The sequence below is a fragment of the Anser brachyrhynchus genome (genome assembly GCF_964034855.1).
Source record: "Anser brachyrhynchus genome assembly, chromosome: 1".
NCBI lineage: Eukaryota > Metazoa > Chordata > Aves > Anseriformes > Anatidae > Anser > Anser brachyrhynchus.
The window spans coordinates 175924912-175946749 of NC_137694.1; the positions used below are offsets into that span (position 1 = coordinate 175924912).

A 21838-nucleotide genomic window follows, 5' to 3' on the forward strand; every position below is an offset into this window, starting at 1 on the left:
ACTCATCTTCAATGTGTATTGAAGCCTTAGAATATTTTTTTTGCATAGCATTTCAAAGATGTAAGGCTATCAATATGGTTAAAATCTTGTCCAAAATTTTATGCACCAAATGCTACTGTAACTTTCTTTTGTGTCGAGAAGTTTAATATTGCTGTTCACATCTGTTCAAAAGGCTGCTACAAAGATGATTAAGATTTAGCACATTTAATTGAGTGTCAGCTGCTTTTGTGTTCTGTTGGGCTCTGCCTGTACATTAAAATATACAGTCTCTAACACTGAAAATGTTTTAAAATTCCAGTTAGTTAAGTCTTTACTGAAAAGTAGTTAAATACCAAACCAGGAAAAAACAAAAAACAAAGTGAAGTCAGAGTGATTGTCTCATGTTGGTCATAAAGGCTAAGGATTATTTATCAGACTGTGAGTGTATCCTACAGAGCTTTAACAAAGGAGCTGAAAATTTTTATTCTTCTCTTCAACTAATTTTTAAATAATTGTAACACAGAAAAGTGCTAAGTTTAGGATAATGTAGTTCAAATAAAGAAGAAAGAGAACAGTGTCTTAGTCATACAAACTTGTCTTTTAATCAAAAGTAATTTCATTGCATATCTGTATGTTGTATTGCGATGTGAGAAGTACTGCCATTTCAGACTAAGGAAAAGCATTTTAAAACCATGCTTTGGTAAATAAGCCTACTTTTTCCTATTCTGTGTGCAATGGTTATGAAGAACTCTTCATAAATCTTGTGCTGGTTTTGTAGATATCATTTTCCTCAGAACTTTTTCCATAAAATTGTCATGTTCTGCATGGTTTCTCCATATTCTTTTCTATTAACTGAAGCGCTAAGACAACTGACCATTATAGGTATCCTTAGGAAACCCCTTTAAAGTAAGACAGTTAAATAATAGGTAAGTTAGAAAAATAAGAATGTTAAGATTCCAAGAATACCCACTAGGACTACCCAGAATGGGAACACTGTGTAATATAATATATCCTTTCTGTTTTCAGTTGGATAGATTTGCCAGTATAAGAATTCCAGGAAGCAAAAAGGAAAGACCTCCTCTGCCACATATGAAGCAGTCCCACTCTACAGATTGGTCATCCACAACTACTGATGTGGAGGATTTTGTTCCAAAACCCCTGTCAGAAAGAGAAATCATAGCACTGTTTGAAAAAATGATGGTAAGTGTCTTGTAGTAACTTTCTTCACTTAAAGAATAATGTGGCTGACGGATGGAAGCCTTCTTTTCCTGCATGCATTTTGATCTTTACCTGAATTATTGTTATTGTTGTTAGTTGTAATTACGTGTTTTCTAGAGTGTTTCTGAGGAGGATAAAACCTTTGAATTACTTTGACAAAATTTCTGCCCTATAAATACTTAAAGTGGAAACTAGAGGTTTCTGATTATTAGAAGTGAGATTATGCAACAGGTTTTGAGGAGGAACAAGAAAAGGGGAATCCTACTTGCTTTTAAGATGACTTGAAACATAAAGAGGCTTTATACCTTTGAATGTCATGACACGGTTTTGTTCTGATCTAATGTTCTATGCCACTTTTTACACAAAAAAGACTTAGCGTTCGTGCTTCTAAAGCAGTGTTTGTCTGCTGTACAAAGCGCACACAGTCACAACTTACTTCCTTCTTTAGATGCTATCATTGCTTTGCTACAAGAGAGTGGCTGTCATTTGCCAGAAAGACCATGTGGCATTGGTACCACCTCAATAGGTTGATTTTTTTCATCTTAAAAATTTTTTTTTGACATTGATGATGATGGCATTTTGGCAATTGAAAAGTAAACATAGAATGGCCTTGAGAGAGAAGAGTTAATTCTGAAGAGCACAAGAGGATGTTAACAAGGAGAGTGATTCCTAGATTCTTTCTTTCTATGCCTCAAGTAACAAGTAATTGTCCCCTGTGAAGCACAAAGCAGTTACCAGGGACTGGGATGTGGAGTAAATTAAATGTGCTGAGAGAGAAGTGCCTTTATGGAGGTTATAATTCCTAGTACTCAGCAATGTTTAGTTTTGAAGATGTATTTGTACTACTGTGGAGAGTTATGACTGAGAGATCAGTGACTACTTTTTTTTTTTTTTAATGCCTTTTTACTCTGTGTGTGTGGCATTTCTGTTCTCCATTGATTTTGTGTGAGTTAAGTCTAGTGGTTGGTTACTGTTGCCTATCTAATTACTGAGGGAGATTTTGATGCAATTGGAGATTATATTCTCTTCTTATATTTGCAGAAGTAGGATTCAGGATTTTCGTGGTTACGCTGACAAAGAGGAGGGTTGATTCACTGTGTTACCAGCTTCTTGACTTTCTATTTGTTGCTTATACATGGTTTGTTTTTCTTGGTATACATCTGTGTCTAACTATTTTGATTCTGTTAACAAATTCTACTATGAATGGTAGTTGCTCAAATGTTAAAAAATGGAAACTTTTTTTGTATAGTTGCACTCAAAGTATGCCTTCTTGCACAGTCCTCTGCTATGCAAGCTTTGGCTGTATTTCTCCACCATCATGCAGAGATTCCAGTGTAGGATAGTGTGTGATGTTGGGACTATGCCATAAAAAATGGAAACCTGAATAAAAAAAAACATAATCCTAGGAAAAATCCTAGGAAAGCCACTGTTGCATATGTAGGTAAAGAGAAGTAGTTCACCATGGATCATGAAGCAATTTATACCTGTTTTATAACTTCTTTGCCACATCTATGTTTTAGTATGTTAAAGTATAAGATCCTGGATGATTTGAATGCCTACCTTGTTTGTTTAAGTAACAAAGTATTTGAAGTAGTGTATCAGGGAAGCTATTGTATTAGCCATAACACGTAATACAGATGGAATTCTTCAGATTATCCACATTTGAATGGACTGGGATAAAGCTAGTTTAGTCACAGTGGATTATGTAGCTAATTACATATTATAGCTCCTGATTTGAAGTTTTGATCAAATTAACCTTTTTTTTTTTTTTTTTTTTGAATGTTGTAATCTGTCTTTTAGAGGTACTTTTGCCCAGAATAAAAGTAGTCAACTGGTCAGTACTGAAGGGAGCAGCTTCTAAATTCTGGCGTTTCATGGGATGAATTACTTTACCTTTTCAGTTTTCATGGATGCACAGTGCTTCGTTTTCTCAAAAGGTTATGCACAGGCATCCTGTGAAGTTTTGATGGCTGAAATTATGAAAGAGCTCAAATTTTGATGATGAAATTACGGAAAAGTTTATACAAACACAGCATTGAATCTAGTTATTAACTGTTTAGCTCCTTTCATTTCTGGTTAGTGCAATGAGGAAGATAACCATGTGAAATGACTGACTCTTATTTTTCAGAGAAGTATCACTCACCCATAGAATAACTTTAAATGATTTAAAAGGAAATAAAAGAATGGAGTTGGAATACTTTTTGAAAATTAAGCCACATCTGACATGCCCTTTGTGCCATTATATACTTCTAACCTGTAAAATTCAATTGCTTTAGTGATATTTCCTTTGTTAAAAACAAAAACAAGAAATGACTTCTTACTGCACATATGGGCAGAATATTTCCTATAAATAAACTCTCCGTTACATTAGGATTGTAGGATTATGGAATATGTTTAGGTTTCTTAACTTTCCCTGCCTTCTTTTTTTTTTTTTCTAATGTGATTAGACATTGGATATTTTCTGCAAGAAAGAGAAGCTTGTTGTTTTCTCTTGTTTATTTAATACCTTCAGGAGTTATTTTTCAGAAAACTTAAAAGAGCAAATCTGAAAGAAATGCTAGACTACTTTAAACAGAAGAATGAACTTTGCAGTAGCTACAGGCAAATGCAAAAAGCTTTTCTTCTTTTCCCTTCCCCTTTACGTAGTATATATGTGGATTTCGATTTTATTATGAAAGAGAACCTTTGGCATATTGCAGGCAAGGTACTGAAGATGTGATAAGTCTTAGAAAATGTCGAAAAAGATCTAGCCATTATTTTTGCGAAACTTTAACTGAATACTTTGGTTTCAGTGTTCTTACGTTTCGATTTATATGAGCTTTAAAAATGCAATTTAAGTATTAAATAAAATCCAGCTAACCTTATTACACATATATGTAAAATATGTTATCTTTTGAGGCCAGTATTGTTATACAATTGTATGTCTGTGGAAAGGAATCTTGAGGCACAGAATTCCAAAGACTTTTTTTTTTCCTGCAAGTTCCAATAAATAAAATCTGTTAATGCCAAGATGGACTTGATTTTAGTTGTTTTAGAGTACGGCCTGTCATGTGCATATCATAATGGATATGTTGCCTGGTGATGAGAGTTGTCATAAATATGTTGTTCTGCGTTTTAATAGAAGGTAAAGAATTAAATTGTAACATTACATGAAATGAGAAATAGCTGTCCGTGATAACAAGGGAAAGGCTAGAGAGAACACTAACATCGTTGCATTTTTGGCAATCCAACTTGATTTTTTTTTTCATAATTTTTAAGCTAAGGAGGTATTGTAGATAAGGCATGAATATTTTCTTGCAGTTGATGAGAATTTAAAAATGTATCATTTCTTTAATATTTTTTCATAAACAAAAATTCTTTCAAAGCCTGTAAAGTAGGAGCATCTTCCTTATCTGTTCTTATTTTAAATGCCTTTTAGAAGTCCCCAAAGCTTTATATCCAAAACCATATATTAATGTCTGAACTCACTGATGAATTGTAAAAGTCCTGGCTAGTTATGTAATTAACTGCTAAAAGCTTAAAATTTAGGTTTCCAAATTACCATTTAAGACAGGAATTTTAACACAGGAATTCACATGCTTTTCCTTTGAGCAGGTGATTACTGAAGAAGATGACTTTGATTTTAATGTACTAAAGACACTAGTTTTTGTGGTTGATTATGTGCACTTTTTTGTCCTAAAAAAAAAAAAAAAGAGCTGCAGTGACTTTTGAAAGCTTTAGTATAGACAAGTAACTTTAAATAACTATCCCCTTTTTTTTCCAAATGTTGTATACATAAAACTTTTTTTTCTACTTTGTTTTGTCCCAACACATATGAGTCTCAAACGTTATCCCAACGATATTTTTAATATACGCATACTTAAGCCTGATTATTTTATTATTTTATTTTTTTGAATACTTGAATATCACGGCAGAGTTTTTGGATAACTCCAACTTTCCCATCATTAAGTAAATCATACTGGTTTATTGTTTTACTTTGATCCAAGAAAAACTAGAAAGTGCAGTATTCCTTTTCAGGCTAATGCCTCCACCATTTGGTTTACTAAGAGGCAACATTCAGTACATAGGTACTACATTAGGCAGTTGTCACATTCTTTCATGGATTGTGTTTGTCAGGAGGACAAACACAGTGCTTAGCTATTTCTTCCACATCCAGGTAAATAAGAAAATAAATGATTTAAGAACATTTGAGTTATCCTCAAGGGAGTTCTTATACCATGTGAAGTGGATAGGAAAGATATTAACAAGAAGAAAAAAAAAAGATGAACTGGTTAGAGTTTCATAACTAACTATGCAGAGAAGATGTGACTATCAATGTGAAGAAAAAATATTCAGGAGCGTGTGTCCTTTTGTACTGCTGGAATTTTGATCAGGGCGTAAGCAAATAGTTTCCCTATGATTTTTTAATCAAGGAGATACAGTATTTTGGAAAACAGAACAGCCGTGAAGAAAGATGGAAATACGTGTGGCCTTTCTTGCAGCTTGTTTAGGCTAAGATTTTTGCATTAATTTTCAGATGTAGGAAGCAGCACTAATATGTAAACTAGTTGCTAAGGAGGCAAAAGACTATACTATTATAATTTTTTTGAGTGAAAGAACTTTTTACAACGTGCATCCTGTGCTTATTTGGCACTACAGGTAAAAGCAAAGATATTTTTTAAATGCATATTATACTGAAGTGAGGAACTTTTTTCTAGTCCTTCAGGAAAGGAAGTGGTAACATTTGTGGAGGAAAAAAAAAAGAGAGAATCCACATGAAATTGCCTTGATTGTACTTTGAAGACGTTCAGCTTACAGGGTCCAGCATTTTCTGCAGTATCTTCTCACAGCTCAGATTTATACAAACCTCTAAATCTTTCTAGAAACGTTTGATTCTGTCCTGTTCAATATGAAAACTGAGAAAAGACAAGGAAACATAACTTTCAGTGGTCTTGAAAAATGTTGGTCTTTAGCTTGCTTTCCTAAAATTCTGAGGTAATGAATTTGATTGCTTTTTGTCTTAGATTTCTGACTAGGTGAGGTGGACTTTGATATCGAGATTGTTGCCCACTGTTTTTGTAGCACTGTTCCTGCCAAAGATGGTGGGGTTTTGTCTCATGAGTCTCAGCTGAAAGTAACTGCAGTAATTCTTGCTAACCTTGGTTGACCATAATAATGCTGTATGTGCACATACATGTGTGCGCGTATAAATTGTTTCTAAATGCCCTTTTTACCTTCAGCTTGATAGGAAATGTCCATTCTCACAAATGTAGAACTGATTACAATGATCAGAGCATTCCTAGGCTACAACACTACAATTCCCTGCATCAGTCAAGTCACCGAAGAGCTGCTCAGTGGCTTTCAATACGGTTCTGCTTCTGCGCTTTTTGGCCCTGGGGGTTTATGCTGGCATGAAATGCGACAGTGGTTTTGATGTTTTTTTTTTGTGATCAAATCATCAAGAATTTGGTCCTCACGCATTTAAAAGGTGAATATTATTCTGTGAACTACTTTAAGGGCAAAGCAGATTCCATTGCCCAGCATTAAGTATTTGGGAACTGAGGGGAAAAAAAAAATAGAATTGATATGTCTTTAGAAAGATCTTTTTAAAGAGGCAGGTTTAAGTACATTTTTAGCAAGTGTTAAATGACTTCTTTCCGTAGTTCAGTGTGTATGAAATTGTAAGTGATTTTGAAGAAGAGGTTATGGTGGTAATGGTGGTGATGCACTTTTTTATCCTGGCACAGTTGCCTTTTTTCTTTTTTTTTAATATGAGCTGCTGGGGAAGATAGATAAACTTTTTGATGGCTTTAATAACATCTAACTTAGTTGTTTTTATAACGACTTTCAGTTGCTCAAGTTCATATTTCTGTGTCTTTCTTTTTTAAAATCAGTCTTTTATAGTTAAACAACTGTATTGTTTGGTGCCATTTAAAGTTTCTTTTTTTTCCCCTCCCATTCTAGGAAGATATGAATTTAAATGAAGACAAGAAAGTGCCATTGAGAGAAAAGGATTTTAATACCAAAAAAGAAATGGTGATGCAATATCTTAGCACTGCTTCAAAGTCTGTAAGTAAATTTTGCCCAAGTACATTAAACATGACTTAGTGTTTACATTATTTACTATTGGAGAGAAAAACCTATGTGTGCGTATTACTTTCTTCCGACTAACTTGTTCCTCAGACAAAAACATTTTTAAAGGGTATTATCTTGTAATTTTGCAAGCTGCTATGAAAGATAACTAGTATAGGACCAAGCTGTCTGGAGATTTTTTAAGATGAGCCACTAGTCCTTCTGTAGCATAAAAATTCCTTTGTACCAGAAGATTATGAAGGTTAGCCTATTTTTCTTTTTTAGATGTTTCATGGGAAATCAGGAAACTTAGGCCAGTCTTACAACACTCTTGGCGTTTCTCAGCCCAAAACAACGTGCCAAGTTTATATGTTGTTGATATCCCAAAACTCCACACTCATTCTAAGAGTTAAATTGTTTGGTCTAAAAAGTAACATAATAGTAGGTCTAGATAGTAACATAATAATTCAGCCACCCAGTAAGTGGGAGGAGGTGTTTTTGTGAGGCACAGATTCAGCTGTTTGATATAGTAGTGCTTCAAGTGAATTCAGCCTAGTGCTGGAGCTGCTGGGATGGGAAACTCCCGTTTTCCCACCACCTCCCTTGTGAACTCTTTGTTGCCAGTGTTCTCTTTCAGTCCTCAGCAGTATTGTACTCTCCAGGTGCCTTCTCTGTCTGGAAAGAATAATGCGCTGCATGCCCTTGGCACTTTGCAAACTTTCAGTGTACCTTGACTTGACGAAAGAGGTGTCAAACTTTCAGAAGAGCTGAAGTGCTGAATAGACTCCTGAATATTATGCATAACTAATCCTATCTCACGTCTCTCTTCCTATGAGTAACACCATAGTAATATCCTTTGGTAGTTCATATTTCTTAAACTTTAAGGAGATAGATGCCAAGCTGTCTTATGTTGGGACAAAAATACTTATTTACAACCCCTCTACAGAGCTCTTACCAGGTTTCATTTAAAGCAGTCGTTATTACAAAGACTGTTAACATTAAGAATGTCATTGACTTCAGCATCAGGCTTTCTCAGAAGTGAAGAACTCTTTTCCAGTATTCTCAAAACCTGGTTCTGTTGCTGATGTATGTAGAGATTACGCTGGGTTAAGCAAGGCTATGCTCAGGTGCTTATTTATGTATAGAAAACTGTGAGCTACCTCCACTTGTGCACGAGATGTCTAAAATGAATCCATCACTTCAGGACTCAGAAAGTTGCTTGTAAATAACCAGAGTTCTACTGACATGCATAGTCCAGGGCTCATTCATTTGACTCCACTTTGCTTAGAAACTTCTTAAACAGTTAGCTGACTGTGTGCTTCTGTATGTCTGTAAGCATGTTGTGTTCATCAGTCTCTATAACGTTTTAAGAGGCTCCTGGAGAAGAATTGTTAAGAATGAATGATCTCATTGTATGAGGTACTAGTAGTACTTACTGAAAATTTGAACAATAATATAAATTGCATGCTTGGAATAATTCTGCACAAGTACTTCAGAGTATTCTGCCAGTACATTTTTGTTTTCTTGTAAAGTACTGTGTTTAGATGAAGCCTTATTTCTTCCTTTAAAAACATTATCACCTGAGAGATATATATCATACTGCTTAAACCATCAGGGCTTGAAAGTCTTGAATGAAATTTCTGTCTGCTATGGTGTCATGTCTTATTTATCAGGAAGCAGTCAAAAGAGGGGACAACAGTTGTGTTTACAGGCTGTGCATTCTCATCTACCAAATGTGGTGTGGTTCTGTCTGTTGTTGAGATTGTAGTCCCCACTGTATTTTCAGTATTTTTGTAGTTGTTTGTATGTACTATGATTATCTGAGGTCAGAAACGGTGTCACATTTTAAAGTGCTATATAAACACATGAAAAGATGTTCCATCCCAGAAAAGTTTAAAAACCAATTTACATGTTATGGTGTTAATACTCAAGTGGAAATAAAAGCAGCATAATGTTAACCTGCCTTAAGTTTGACTGCTCTGTATGTTAAACACACACAGACTGGGTTTTTAAAGTGAGTTTTCTTCACGAGATTTCATTTTTGTTGTGCAGCTTACTCCCTTGTAATGTTGTAACTGAATTAATTAATGCTGACTTCATACTGCATCTGCTCACAGACCACAGTTCTTCAGTTGAGCAATTAAATTTCTAGAGGCACTGATGCCTCAAGATATTTCCTGTTTCTCAGTTAACTCGAGCATTTTGAACTTAAGCAGCTTTTCCCATGCAGAAATATAGCTAATATAATCAGTTTCACAATTGGTACCAACTACAGTTCTCATTTTACTTGAGCAGCAGCAGATGTATCATATTCTTATTATGTTGCAGAGCTGTGTGGTGTAACTATGAATGATAAGTGGTGCTTGGTACTGTGGATACGTTGTGCACACACTTGCAGGGTTACTGGCATCTTTTGCAGAGGGTAATGTTCAGGTGGAGTAGTGAATCTGAAACAGGACGGCCAGGTGCTGATGTGAGTCTCCATTGCTTGGGATGATGTCTTTGGATAGGTCAGATGAGACTCCCTGAATTGTCATTCCAGTAAATTTTTTTAGTCTGGCTGGGCCTTTTTTTCCCTGTGACCTCTTCATGTGTAGTTCTTACTTCCAAATTACTTCCAAAACATCTTCTAATTATCTTAACTTTATGACCTGTCCATATGACTGTCCTATATGACCATTTCTGCATTGAAAGAAAGCAATTTTACTGCCTATTTATAAATGTCTTAGCTATATCCAACTTGGTCAATTTTACAGCAAGAACTGCTGGGGGATGTCACTGGAAATGACAGATTCACCACCCAGGATGTTAATCCATATGCTTAGGCATACAAGCAGTGCCTATCAATTAGTCTATGCACAGCAGGAGCTGCCAGGAGAATTTCTGGAACTTTTTGAAATTCCCACCTGGAGAGCTCCTGCAACATTCAGTCAAATGCTTTGTTGTGATGGCTGCTAGGAGTGCGGTTGGCCATCTTGTCTGTAGTCAGTCCGTTATCTCATCTTCTCAGAGACTAGCTGGGGAGATCCAGGGAACTGTATGTGCTGCGTATGCACACAAGCATAGCCCTGACCCACCGTTACACCACAGATGTGACTTAAATTTCCCCCTTATATCACAGCTATATCTGAAATTCCACAGACTGTGCCTCAGGGATATACACTGTCTATTCTTAAAATGGTTGGGCATGTATTGTAACAGCATGTGCTCTGTATACAAGCTGTTGAATAATCAGACAGCAGCCCTTGTCAGTGATACACCTTAGGCAGTTAATTTGTAGTGTTTTATGCAACTTATAGTGTAATTGCTTTTACCTTTCATGTTTTACCAAGTCTGTTACTCAGTTCTTAATGGTATGATTTTTTTTTGAGATCTACATTTGGCTTCAAGATTTTCTCCAGTTACTTCTTCCTTCTTCTTTAAATATAGCTGTGTCGAAGCTATCAGGGAGCTGGGCTTTCTTGCCTGACGGAAAGAAGTTATTACACCATCTTGGCGAGGAGGGTGATTTTGGAAGCATTCTAGTTTATGGAATAAATTTGCCAACTAGGTGGCTTTTTAAGGTGTTTAGTTTCTGGCATTACTAATGCACACTGATAACTCTTGGATCTGGAGACTATCTGAAGAGGTTCAAGTAAATTTCCTTTCTTTAGCAACTTTTAACCTGAATATTATGTAGCTATGAACTAACCACAGAACATGAAAGAAAATTTAAAACATTGAGTCTTTTTGTTTGTGGGAACATTTTCTATTATGGATTATTCTTGTCTGGGTTCCCTCGATTTCTGATTCTAACACTCTCCAGTCTCTCATGTACTTTTTTGTGGTGTACATTTATTGGAATTGACCCTCATGTTTGAGCAGTTATGGATCTCTGTCAATTCAGAGGAATGTTTGGAATGACATTCCATTTATTACATATGGTATACCAAAATAAAATGGCTTGCTATTTTTCATGGAGATTCCTTACTGTACTCTTTTTTTTTGGCATTGGGAACATCCATTTTTATAAGTCTGAGGAAATATAATTGGAGCAGAGAAGTAGTATAGCCTTCAATGTTCCATTATCACAGAAACAGAATAGAATGATGAAGAGACCTCTAGAGTTTGTCTTGTCCAACCCCTTGTATAGTTCATTTTTTAATGTTTCTAAGAGTGGAGACTGTACAGTTTGCCAGGGCAACCTATTCAGTGCTTGACCACCCTCACAGTATATTTAAAAAAAAAAAAAAAAAAAAAAGTGGTCTTTATGTCTTTACAGTTTTCTGTATTCCAGTTTGTGCCTTCTGTCCTTTCACTGGGCACCCTTGGCAAGTTTCCTGCTTTACTCCCTCCAGTCAAATACTTCATAATATTCACACATATTCATAATATTACCCGTAGCCTTTTCTTTTTGGGGCTAAACAATTCTAGCTCTCTCAGCCTCTTCTCATACTTAAGAGGATCCTGTCCCTTTACTATCTTCATGAGCCTTTGCTGGAGTCACTCCAGCGTGTCCCAGTCTGTCTTGTACTGAGGGCCCCAGAACTGGACGCAGCGTTCCAAATGTGTTTCACCAATTCTGAACAGGGGGGAAGGATGACCCTCCTAGACCAGCTAGTGATGCTCTTCCCCTGTGGTCAGCTAGTTATCCACCAGGACCTCCTGGGCACTGTTATTCCCTAGGTACATTTCCTGCTGTGGAACTCCATGAGATCCCTCTCTGTCTATTTCTCCTGCCTGTTGAGAGCCTTCTGAATGTCAGCACAGCAGTACATCTGTCTGGTCTGTGAACTAGTCTTCCCAATTTTTGATTTCACCTCTTCCAGAAACTTTTTCATGATGTTTTGCTTTCAGGAGCAGGAAATGATAGCTTTCAGCACTTCTTGAGGATCTACCAAAATAAGAAAATATCTTCTATATGAGGCTCTGTATAATGAGACCGTCTCACTTTTTGTGGTGGATAATTTCAAGTTATTATTGCACTGCAATAATTCTCTTCATTTTCTGCTTTAAGCCAAGTCAGGTTTATTATATAATCAAGTATTATCAAGTAACTGTCTTTAATGCCATATCACAGAATAGTGCATATTTCACACAGAAATGTTCCTCTGCTCCCAGAAAAGGGAGTCTTTCCAGCAGATCAAACTGGATCTACCCAAATATAGGTTGTGTACCATTTTTTGTTTGTTGCTGTTGATGTTTTTTTTTTTTGAATTTAGTTATTTTTTTTAAGAAATATATCTATCATTATGTCATAGGTAGGAATTATGTGGAGTAAACTTATTTTCCAGTGTCTACAAATTTTGTCTGTGCTGCTAAAAAAAAAAGGTGGGAGGAGGGGAGGGAATGCCCTTAAGAATAGGTCAATGCCTCTTAGATTTGCAGTTTTAATTGCGAATTGTAGGGCTTCATTGGTTCAGTATAACTGTTGTTTTCTTTGAAACGTTGGATATTCTATATCCTCCAGACAAGTCATTAATATCGTGAACTTACTTTAAGCAACATTTGACACCACAGATGCAATGATGAATCAGTCAGTCTTTCAACCTGTATTGCTTAGAATAGGAAATATTTGGCTTTCACAAAGCTAAACTGCTTATGTAGTGTTGCAGTAACTTACCATTGCATTTTGTTTTCTATCTGCTAGCTCTCCATGTTCCCATTTGCCTCCCCACCCACCAAAAAAGACCAAAACCCCAAAAGCAAGGCAAAATCCAAACCCAAATGTGGAGTAAATTCTCATCTTGAAGTCATTATTTTATGGCATCAAGTCATATTTGTATTGCACTGCATTTTGTACAGATGGCAAATGCAACTAGTGAAGAGCTGGGATTTATGTTTAGAACTTCAGTGTTTATTAAAAAGTCCTTTTTTTTTTTTTTTTTTTTTCTCAAGTTACCACAGTAATATCCTGAAGACTCTTCTGGTGCTCAAGTTCTTCTATCTGTATTCTTATATGGATGCAGTGACCTGTCTGGACACTTGCCCTGTGATAACTCAGAATCTTTTTGTCTTCAGTTGAGAATTGAAAATTAAGGTGTTTGCAATGCATAAACAGAATCCATGCATTACAAAAACTGTATTTCACCAAGTATGCATGATGCATACATTTGTTGTCTGCTGCTTTTGACTACTGGTCATAAACTTGATCATAAATCCACAAAAATGTAGTCAGCATTCAGCATACATAGTAGGTGGACAACAAATACTTACTGATTTAGGGCTAAAATATTTTTCCTATTATTTTAAGGAGTGAAACCAAAGGTTAGCTATTAGTAATCTATTCAAGTGTACCAAATAAAAAATGAATGCATTTTTTGTGTTTCAGGGAAGTCTCAAGAACCGTCGGAAGATTTCACCCCAAGAGTTTATGCAGGAATTAAAATCTGGGTCAACAGATGAAAGACTAGTCACTTGCTTAGAATCACTTCGTGTGTCCTTGACTAGTAATCCTGTCAGGTAATACAGAATTTGAACGTCATTAACAAATTTTGCAAAGATTGATCACATTTTTATTTCTTCATGGATTAAAATTAATGGCTCTGTAGATGTGCATGTTTCAAGGTTTTCTGGGTAATGAATGTGTATGTATTAATGAACGATTGTACCTTTTTTCTTTCTGCATTGATCATGTATCTTCTGCAGGTCTGTTTTTAAGTAGACGTCACTGATCTGTACAAAGTAATTCTAAGAGAATGTGAAACAAGTACAGATCAGAGCAGATCACTGTTTTCTTGTGCTAAATAGTAAAAAGTTTTCTTCATTTTTCTTTTTGGAATGTTCTCAATTCTTTAATCTTGTAATTTACTTTGTCAGGGTGATCAATAATGAGAGATAGGCACCTTTGTGTAAGATTTTTAGCCAAAAAACATAGGTTCATGCATACATATATACACACACATTTTATTTATATATATATATATACAGACATAATATACGTATAATATACACACACATTTATACTATTTTATTCTATTCTATTATGCTCTATAATTTACACAATTTTACTCTAATTTATAGCTTTTTGCTTTAGATCATCTATTTAAGCCACTGTTTGAACACGTGATTTTTTGAAGTGTTTTTGTTTTAGTGTAAAATAATACAAATGAACTGCTGGGGATGCTTATGATGGTATGTGATTAAGAGGATTAGACAATTTTCTTCTTTCTGCAGTTCGCTTGGCAGAGTTATTGATGTGTTGTCCTCTGTATGGGCACTTGCTTCTTTACTTCTCCTCATTTGGTTTTGGATTGGGTTGTCTTGTTCAAAATATATATAGGTCCACGTGGAAGAAATATACTTTGAATCAACCTGAGTTCTTCTGACAGATGGTCTTACAGTAGATACTGCACTTCTTCCATGAATGTGAAACTACTTTTTGATATAGTGTTTCATTCCCTTCTTAATTTCAAAACAAACAACAGCTTAGGGCATCTCTTACTTACACTTGTGTTGATTTAACAAAGAAAACTTTGGTTGTTAACTGCAGAAGTAATGTGTCTGGAATAGAAACGCAAATTGTAAGAAATATGTGCTCTTAAGTTTAGAGCAAGCTTTCCTCTCTGTTCTTGATACAACTGGATCATTTCATTTTTTTGAGTGTCATCCCCTTTGCTGCCCTTTTCCCACACACCAAGAGAAAAGTTAATCCTCCTATATGAAAGAACATACGATGCTTATGTTGGAGTAGAACTCGTTAGGAATTTAATGGATATATGGCCTAAGAATAGGTCTGAATTGGAAGGAGAGTGACAGTGGCTTGTAAAAACAGCAGTAGGCATCAGTGTTGCAAAAAAATGTATACTGCTTGTCCATGAACACATTTTAGTCTACAAATCAAATAAAGGATCCCAACCACAAGAACATAGGGGTTCTGAAACAGTCTTCCGATATATAGACTGGTGGCAAAAAAGACTGTTAAGATAGACCTCACTAGACTTAAACAGAGCATTTTAAATAGTCTTAAGAAAAACAAACAAACAAAAAAACACAAAAACCAACCAACCAATCAAAAACAAAAAAGCTGTTCATTAGGACTTTCTTAAAAAACAGCAGAAATGTAATGGCAGTGCACTGTTCTCCATAATAAACACTTGCAGGCTCAACATTTTTAAAGCACATGCCCACTCTTTCTAATGAGTAACATTAGAACATAATGAGTAACCCCATGAACGTTGATGTTTATTGGGTGCAGATATTCACATTTCTGGGCTGTAATCTTTTTTGACAATATATACTTAAAAAAAAATCTTCTTCCAAATATTTTATTTTAATCAATTTAACTCTTCTTGACATTCCAGTTGATAATTAAGATCAGGTTCCACAACATTGTTTTCAATTAATTGTTTTTGGAAAGCATATTTTTAGCTCACAGAGAAAATCAGAATCAAATGGTATTGTTAAATAGTTTGATCCTGGTACTTTGAAAAAAAAAATCGAAATCTATGGCTTAGTGCAAAAAATAGTGTTTGTTTCCCATCACTAAAAAAAGAAAGCTTCAAGAGTGAAATGTATCCACTGATCTTGATCACTGTTCTTCAGGTAAATAAATAGGATGTTATTACCTCATAGGTCCCAACACAGTTGGTAAAAAGTAATTCGGAGATCTAGCTGTACTACAGCTAAATAGTATTACAAATAACATAATAGTACAGATAACTAGTTATCTACAATTGTTGCTTTTCCTTTTGAATAACAGTTGCAACAAATTTGGATATTTTCATTAAGAGAACTTTTCTTAAATAATTTGAGAATGGGGCACTGATAGCTTGGTATTTTGTTAGACTAACAAAAAGCTGTGTTGGCTGTGGATGGTGTAAGTAATCTTTGTTCTGCTGTTGTGGAAGCAGAGGAAAGGACAATAATAATGCTGCAGTATTTTATGTACTAAATCATTCTCAGTGTTCTCAACCGCTGGACATATGACAAAGTGGCTGCTCACAATTCTAATACAAAATGTGCTCAGAAACAGCTAGGAGGATCATTTTTAGATCAGATATGGCCAGTTATACTCAAAATACTTGATGGTTGTTTGCCATCGTGTGTTTAGAACAAAACACCAATCTGGGAAGGAAAAAACCTATTTTCATATATATTTAGGCGTATACGAAGAACATATAAAAGCATCTCATCTGGTTCTATCTATAATTTTAGGTGCATTGCAGTTCTGTGTCTAGCAGATGCAAAGAACATTTTAATCCCTTCCTGTGGTGGGATTGGAAGTACATGGTATTTCAAAAGAGCTGCTGCATCTACCTTGTGCTATTTCCAACAGAATGGCTTGTTATTTGTTATTGCTAAGATCCCACTATTATAGAAGTATTTCATTATTCCAGTTATTATTAAAAAGTGAAATTATAATAATTAATTACTGTAATAATACTTAAATTTTAGCCAATAATCAATAATTTGTATGGGGTGTGTGTAAATAGACAAAACAAAACAATGGAGAGGCTATACTGCAAGTAAAGTGAACATGATAATTTTTTGACTAATTCTGATCAACCTCTTTATGACGTTGAACTTCTGACATTACGCATGGATTGCTCCCTTTTTACATTTTTTTTTAGTACATGACAAGGGATTTCCTTAGCTTAAACTGTTTAAAAGTAATAATGTAAAGAATTCAGAGAGACTATTGTTACGACACCCCCAACAGAATATGTGTTTTGATGATGGGGATGGTGAAAAGTATTGCATCTGTGTCTTGCTAGCTATATATGTTCTAGATAGAGATGTTTTTCTAACCAGTTAATAGTTAAAAGTAGTATGGTAGTTTAACAGTGGAAACAGAAAGAGTATGCAAGACAGATCCATTATGAAATAACTTTGTCTTGTTGGCCAAAGACAGTAATAAGAGATCCAAGGACTTGCCTTATGGCAGTAGTATGGAAAGTTGACAGTGTGTCAGGAAGTATTTCCTGCCAGTTATGGAAAGAGATGAGTCTTCAAGTATCACCTTCCCTTAAATGACAATGAAGTGCAAAGAGCAGAATATGCCTACTGCTATGACTATAAATAATAGTGTTGTCCATGAAACGTATGGTTAGGTAACTGATCAAACTTTATTGCTTCAGCAAGATCAACAGCTACTGTCAAAGGGATGGTTGCAGTACTGCTGTCAGCCACTGAGGAGAAGGACTTCATAGAAGTACTTCTCTACAGAGAAGAGACGTTTTGACCAATAGTAAACGCGAATGTGAAGCAGTTGTCAGGTGTAGAAACAACTTGCCCAGGTTTAACCCCACCAAAGATAGCTTTGACAAGAGCAAATTACCTGTTGTTGTAGCATTCTCTTGGAAGTATTCATATAGATTAATATCTCAGGCAGCCATTTCTGCAATTCCTTTAGGTATTTACTTCCTTCTCTGCCTTTTCTGGTTATATTCTAACTTTTCTGGGAGGTGCTAGAACATTGAGTCATAGAAATTGTTGTTTTTCTTCTCTTCTTTTGCAAGATCTTCAATAATTACAATTCTCTACCAAAGAGAGTATAACTGTTCATTTTAAAATAAAATTAAAAAATTTAATGGATACTGTCATTTTTATTTTTTTAATGTAATTGGGTCAATGAGTGAATGCAATGTATCTTGATCCTCAGTTCAGTAAAGAGTTGATCTTAAAATGATCCAGTTATACTGCTTTTGTTTATCCTGAAAATTTTCATTTATTGTAATTAGTCTTTGAAGTATCAATCATTTTAATGTCTCTTTCCCTGTAGCTGGGTTGAAAACTTTGGCCGAGAAGGTCTGGGGCTGCTGTTGGACGTTTTGGAAAGACTGGTTGAGACAAAACAGTAAGGATGTCTTTCTATAAAATTATCAGCTTTTCTTAATACATAATCAGCATTTAATTACCATATTTTTTTTAAATTCATTCAGCCAGGACAAAGTTGTGAAGAGGAGTCAGCATAAGGTTATACAATGTTTGAGAGCCTTCATGAACAATAAGGTATGGGATTTTCATTAATCTGGAAATTTGAATTACTGCTGTTCAATCAGATGATGTAAATGATCAATATAGGTAAGCCTGTGCAGTTTGGAGAAGCAACTTATTTGTCAGTTGTGGCTTGAAGATCATTCTGCTACTTCTCCTCTACAGCAATATACTCTGATAATAGTGTAAACTTATGATGCTGATGTTTGTTCTTATTACAGAATGACTGACTTGTTTTGCACCTTTTCCTCATTTATTTTTTTAATTATTTGAAGGGTTTAAATGTCATTTGAAATACTTACTTGAGGGAGCTGTTACATTTTGCTTGGTATTCAGTATTGTCACTTGGTTTCCCTCCAACTCTTCTTACAACCATTTTTCTGTTGTTTAGTATGGATTGGAAAGAATTCTGGGAGAAGAGAGGAGCCTTTTGTTGCTGATCAAAGCAATTGATCCCAAGCAAACTAGTATGATGACTGATATAGTTAAACTCCTTTCTGCAATGTGCATTGTTGGAGAAGAAAGCATGTAAGTACTGTGTTTAGCCAGAAATAGTTAAGTGATTTTAGGATATCCAAAATTATAATTGCACCTAAATGAAACGCTGAATTTTTCAACTTACGTTTGAAAGTAATATCTGTACTATGCTGTCATTGTTGAAAATACCTTTATCTGTAATTTTTGTTATGGTCATATCAATAAGACTTTTTGTCATGTGAATGAACTGGTTCGATGGAAAGTAGTTATGTAGCCATTTTTTTTCTGGAAGATTTTTAGCATTGCTTTTCAGGTGTCGTAACCAATGTAATCCAGTAAGTCATTCTTCACTTACAAAAGTCTCCAAAGGAAACAAATAATGCTTAAAACTCCTACATTTGTACTTGAGATACTGAAACAGGTGAATTTTTTGGCAGCACGACTCTTCAGATAACAAATGAACAAGGTTATATAACCTCTTCTAAGTGAAATGCTTTTATTTTCTTATAGCCTTGAAAAAATTTTGGAAGCTATAACAGCAGCAGCAGAGGAAAAGAATGTTGATAGATTCTCTCCTATTGTGGAAGGACTTCAGGATAACTCAGTTCAGCTGCAAGTAAGAAATCTTTTTGCACAAATAGTCTTTGCAATAAGCAAAAATGAACTTACATATTTTCCTGTTTTGGGGCGGGGGAGGAAGTAGGAGAGCTATTGTTTCAAATGAGGGTCAAATTTTGTAATGTTTTTAAAAATATAATCTTTTAAAATGCATCATGGGAAGATTCAGTTTTGACAAATGTTTGGGGTATTGCAGGTTAATTTGACTTACGTTTACACAAATCTTTAGGAAGTAAACTTATACTGCATTTTAAAATAAAGCATGAATCATGCATTCAAGTGCAGAAATAATATCTCACTTCTGTCGATATCAGCTAAAACTTAGATAAATATTAATAATAAAAAAAGCAAGAAGAGGAGGAAAAAGCAAAAAAGGAGGAAGAGGAGAGGGAGCTTAAAGCCCCAGTTTTAGTAGGGCTGCAGAAGGAAATTATAGACTTTAAAACAAGTTTCCTTCCAATATTTCAAGGCTCTTGAGTCTGCATTTACCAGACTGAACACTGGGTTGATGTAGTATTGGGTCTCTACCTTTGGTATTTTTGCAAGTGTCTTTGCAGTTTTTCAATATTAATTTTACATATATGATCTTATGTATTTCTCTTTTCCTGTGGAATCTGTTTCATCTAAACTTCAAGGTGAATGATGTTCATTTAATAAGTTCCTATTGAGTATGATTTTTGCTCCATGTTTTAGCATCCTGCAGATAGTAGGCAGTAGGTATTTGGGCCAGGAGTGCAAGTGCAAGCTTGGGCATGTCAGTTTCAGGACAACATAACATTTGTCTCCATGCACCTGTTCTTTTTTTTTTTTTTTTTTTAACTTTGGTTTTTCCTTCTTGACTTGCTTGTGTACTTTGATATTGGGTTGAGATATAAGTAAAAAAAATACCTCGTATTTGATCAACCTGAAAAAATGAAAAATTTGATCATTTTCTATTACTCTTATTGGTACTGTGTTAGTATAATGAATATGGAAGGAATTCATATATAATAGTATATACTAAGAAAATTTTAATCAGAAATATAATCAGTAAAAGAATTAAAAAAAAAAACAACAACACATCAACAACACAGAAATTAGTTTTAATGTTGAATACTGGTAGTTCAGTTTCTCTTTTTATTAATTGAGCATCTTTCTTCTTTCTTTGACATGAATGTTAATATCAATAAAAGTTTTAAAATACTTTGATCTATTGGGGAGAAATGCTTTAGATCATGGAAAATGATATTTTCCTGTTGTAGGGGTTATATCCAACTTCAGAAAATGTAAGAGCCTGTATTTTCTACAAAGCATGTAACGGTTTGAGAACTTCGAGAAGGTGAATCACACCACTTACATGAGATGCCTAAAGTTTAATAGTGTATAGTATTTCTCTGACCATTCTTTGAGCTTTGTAGGGATTCAGTCATGAAATAAAAGCATTTTGTTTTGAGTGCTAGGTTTCCAAATGTGATTCTTGCTTTGCAGAGTTGCATATATTCACGTGTGTAGATTTAATACGGAAGAAAAGAGCTATGACTCACTTTCCTATATCGTTCAAAAAGGGCATGAAAACTACCTTATAAGCAGCGCCTTAATTTACCTGCTGCTTCAGATGAAGTAAGTTAATCCTATGTACTTCACATTTTACCCTAGTCCCCACTTCTACATTTAAAAAAATTAAATAAGTGTATAAAGGCCTCTGTAAACCTATAAACATGTCTTGCAGGATAAACTAAAGATGAGTTGATAGTTGCTATTCTAGATGAACATTTTTGACTAGATTTCAGAAATTACAGTCTCTTGTTAGCAGTTGTTGGTAAGCAACCCCTTTGAGAAACAGTAATAGCTGTTATCTCTAAGTAGTTAGATCTTTTTTATAAATATTAGTGCATTCATACTTATTTAGGATCATAGAATATCCCGAGTTGGAAGGGACCCACAAGGTTTGTTGAGTCCTACTCCTGGGTCTCCAAGGGACTTTTTCCTGTGATGCTTACCATTGGTAAGATACTGCTGATGAGATAACTGAATTGGCGCAGAAAACTTCAACTGATTTGTTAATTGTGTAGTAACACTTATGTTTCTAGGACTGCCCTTCAGATGTTAAACAAGTACTTTTCTACTAGTTATAGCTTCTTATGCTTGTGCTGTACCTCCATTTGCTGTGAGAAACTGAGAATTTACTCTAAATGTTACAATTGCAATACTTACGTTAAATACATTAATTTGGATTTACTGGAGTGTTACTCTAAGGTTCCTGAAAATAGGTAAGATTTCTCTGTTTCATTTACTGTATCTTTTGTGGACATGGAAATTTCTGATGAAAGTTCACATTTTATTTAAGTCCGCATTTGAACACTTCAATTCTAAAAAGGTTTTTTCTTTTTCAGACTTTACAAATGGTGGCTAGATTTGTTGTTGTTGTTTAAGACCAGAAAAATCAAGGCTCCTCGTGTGAACAAGTTGTAAACTTTTTTAACAATGACATTGACCTGGTGGTTCATTTGACAGTGTTTTAATGAGACAGAAGTTTACAGTTGTCAGTTACTTGGCATACTTGCCTTGATTATCTACATGATATATGTAGTCTGCTTTG

General features: G+C 34.9%; 1 protein-coding gene across 3 annotated transcripts in view; it reads left to right on the top strand.

The window, feature by feature from the left end:
- DIAPH3 (diaphanous related formin 3) overlaps nucleotides 1–21838 on the top strand; it is a 239336-nt gene that overhangs the window by 17471 nt on the left and 200027 nt on the right. For all 3 annotated transcript variants that reach the window (XM_080575719.1, XM_080575717.1, XM_080575718.1), the window contains 7 exons: nucleotides 1006–1179; nucleotides 7141–7245; nucleotides 13559–13689; nucleotides 17951–18025; nucleotides 18111–18180; nucleotides 18557–18693; nucleotides 19153–19258. In XM_080575719.1, the coding sequence (XP_080431845.1) occupies nucleotides 1006–1179; nucleotides 7141–7245; nucleotides 13559–13689; nucleotides 17951–18025; nucleotides 18111–18180; nucleotides 18557–18693; nucleotides 19153–19258 (798 nt within the window). The remainder of the gene's footprint in view (nucleotides 1–1005; nucleotides 1180–7140; nucleotides 7246–13558; nucleotides 13690–17950; nucleotides 18026–18110; nucleotides 18181–18556; nucleotides 18694–19152; nucleotides 19259–21838) is intronic.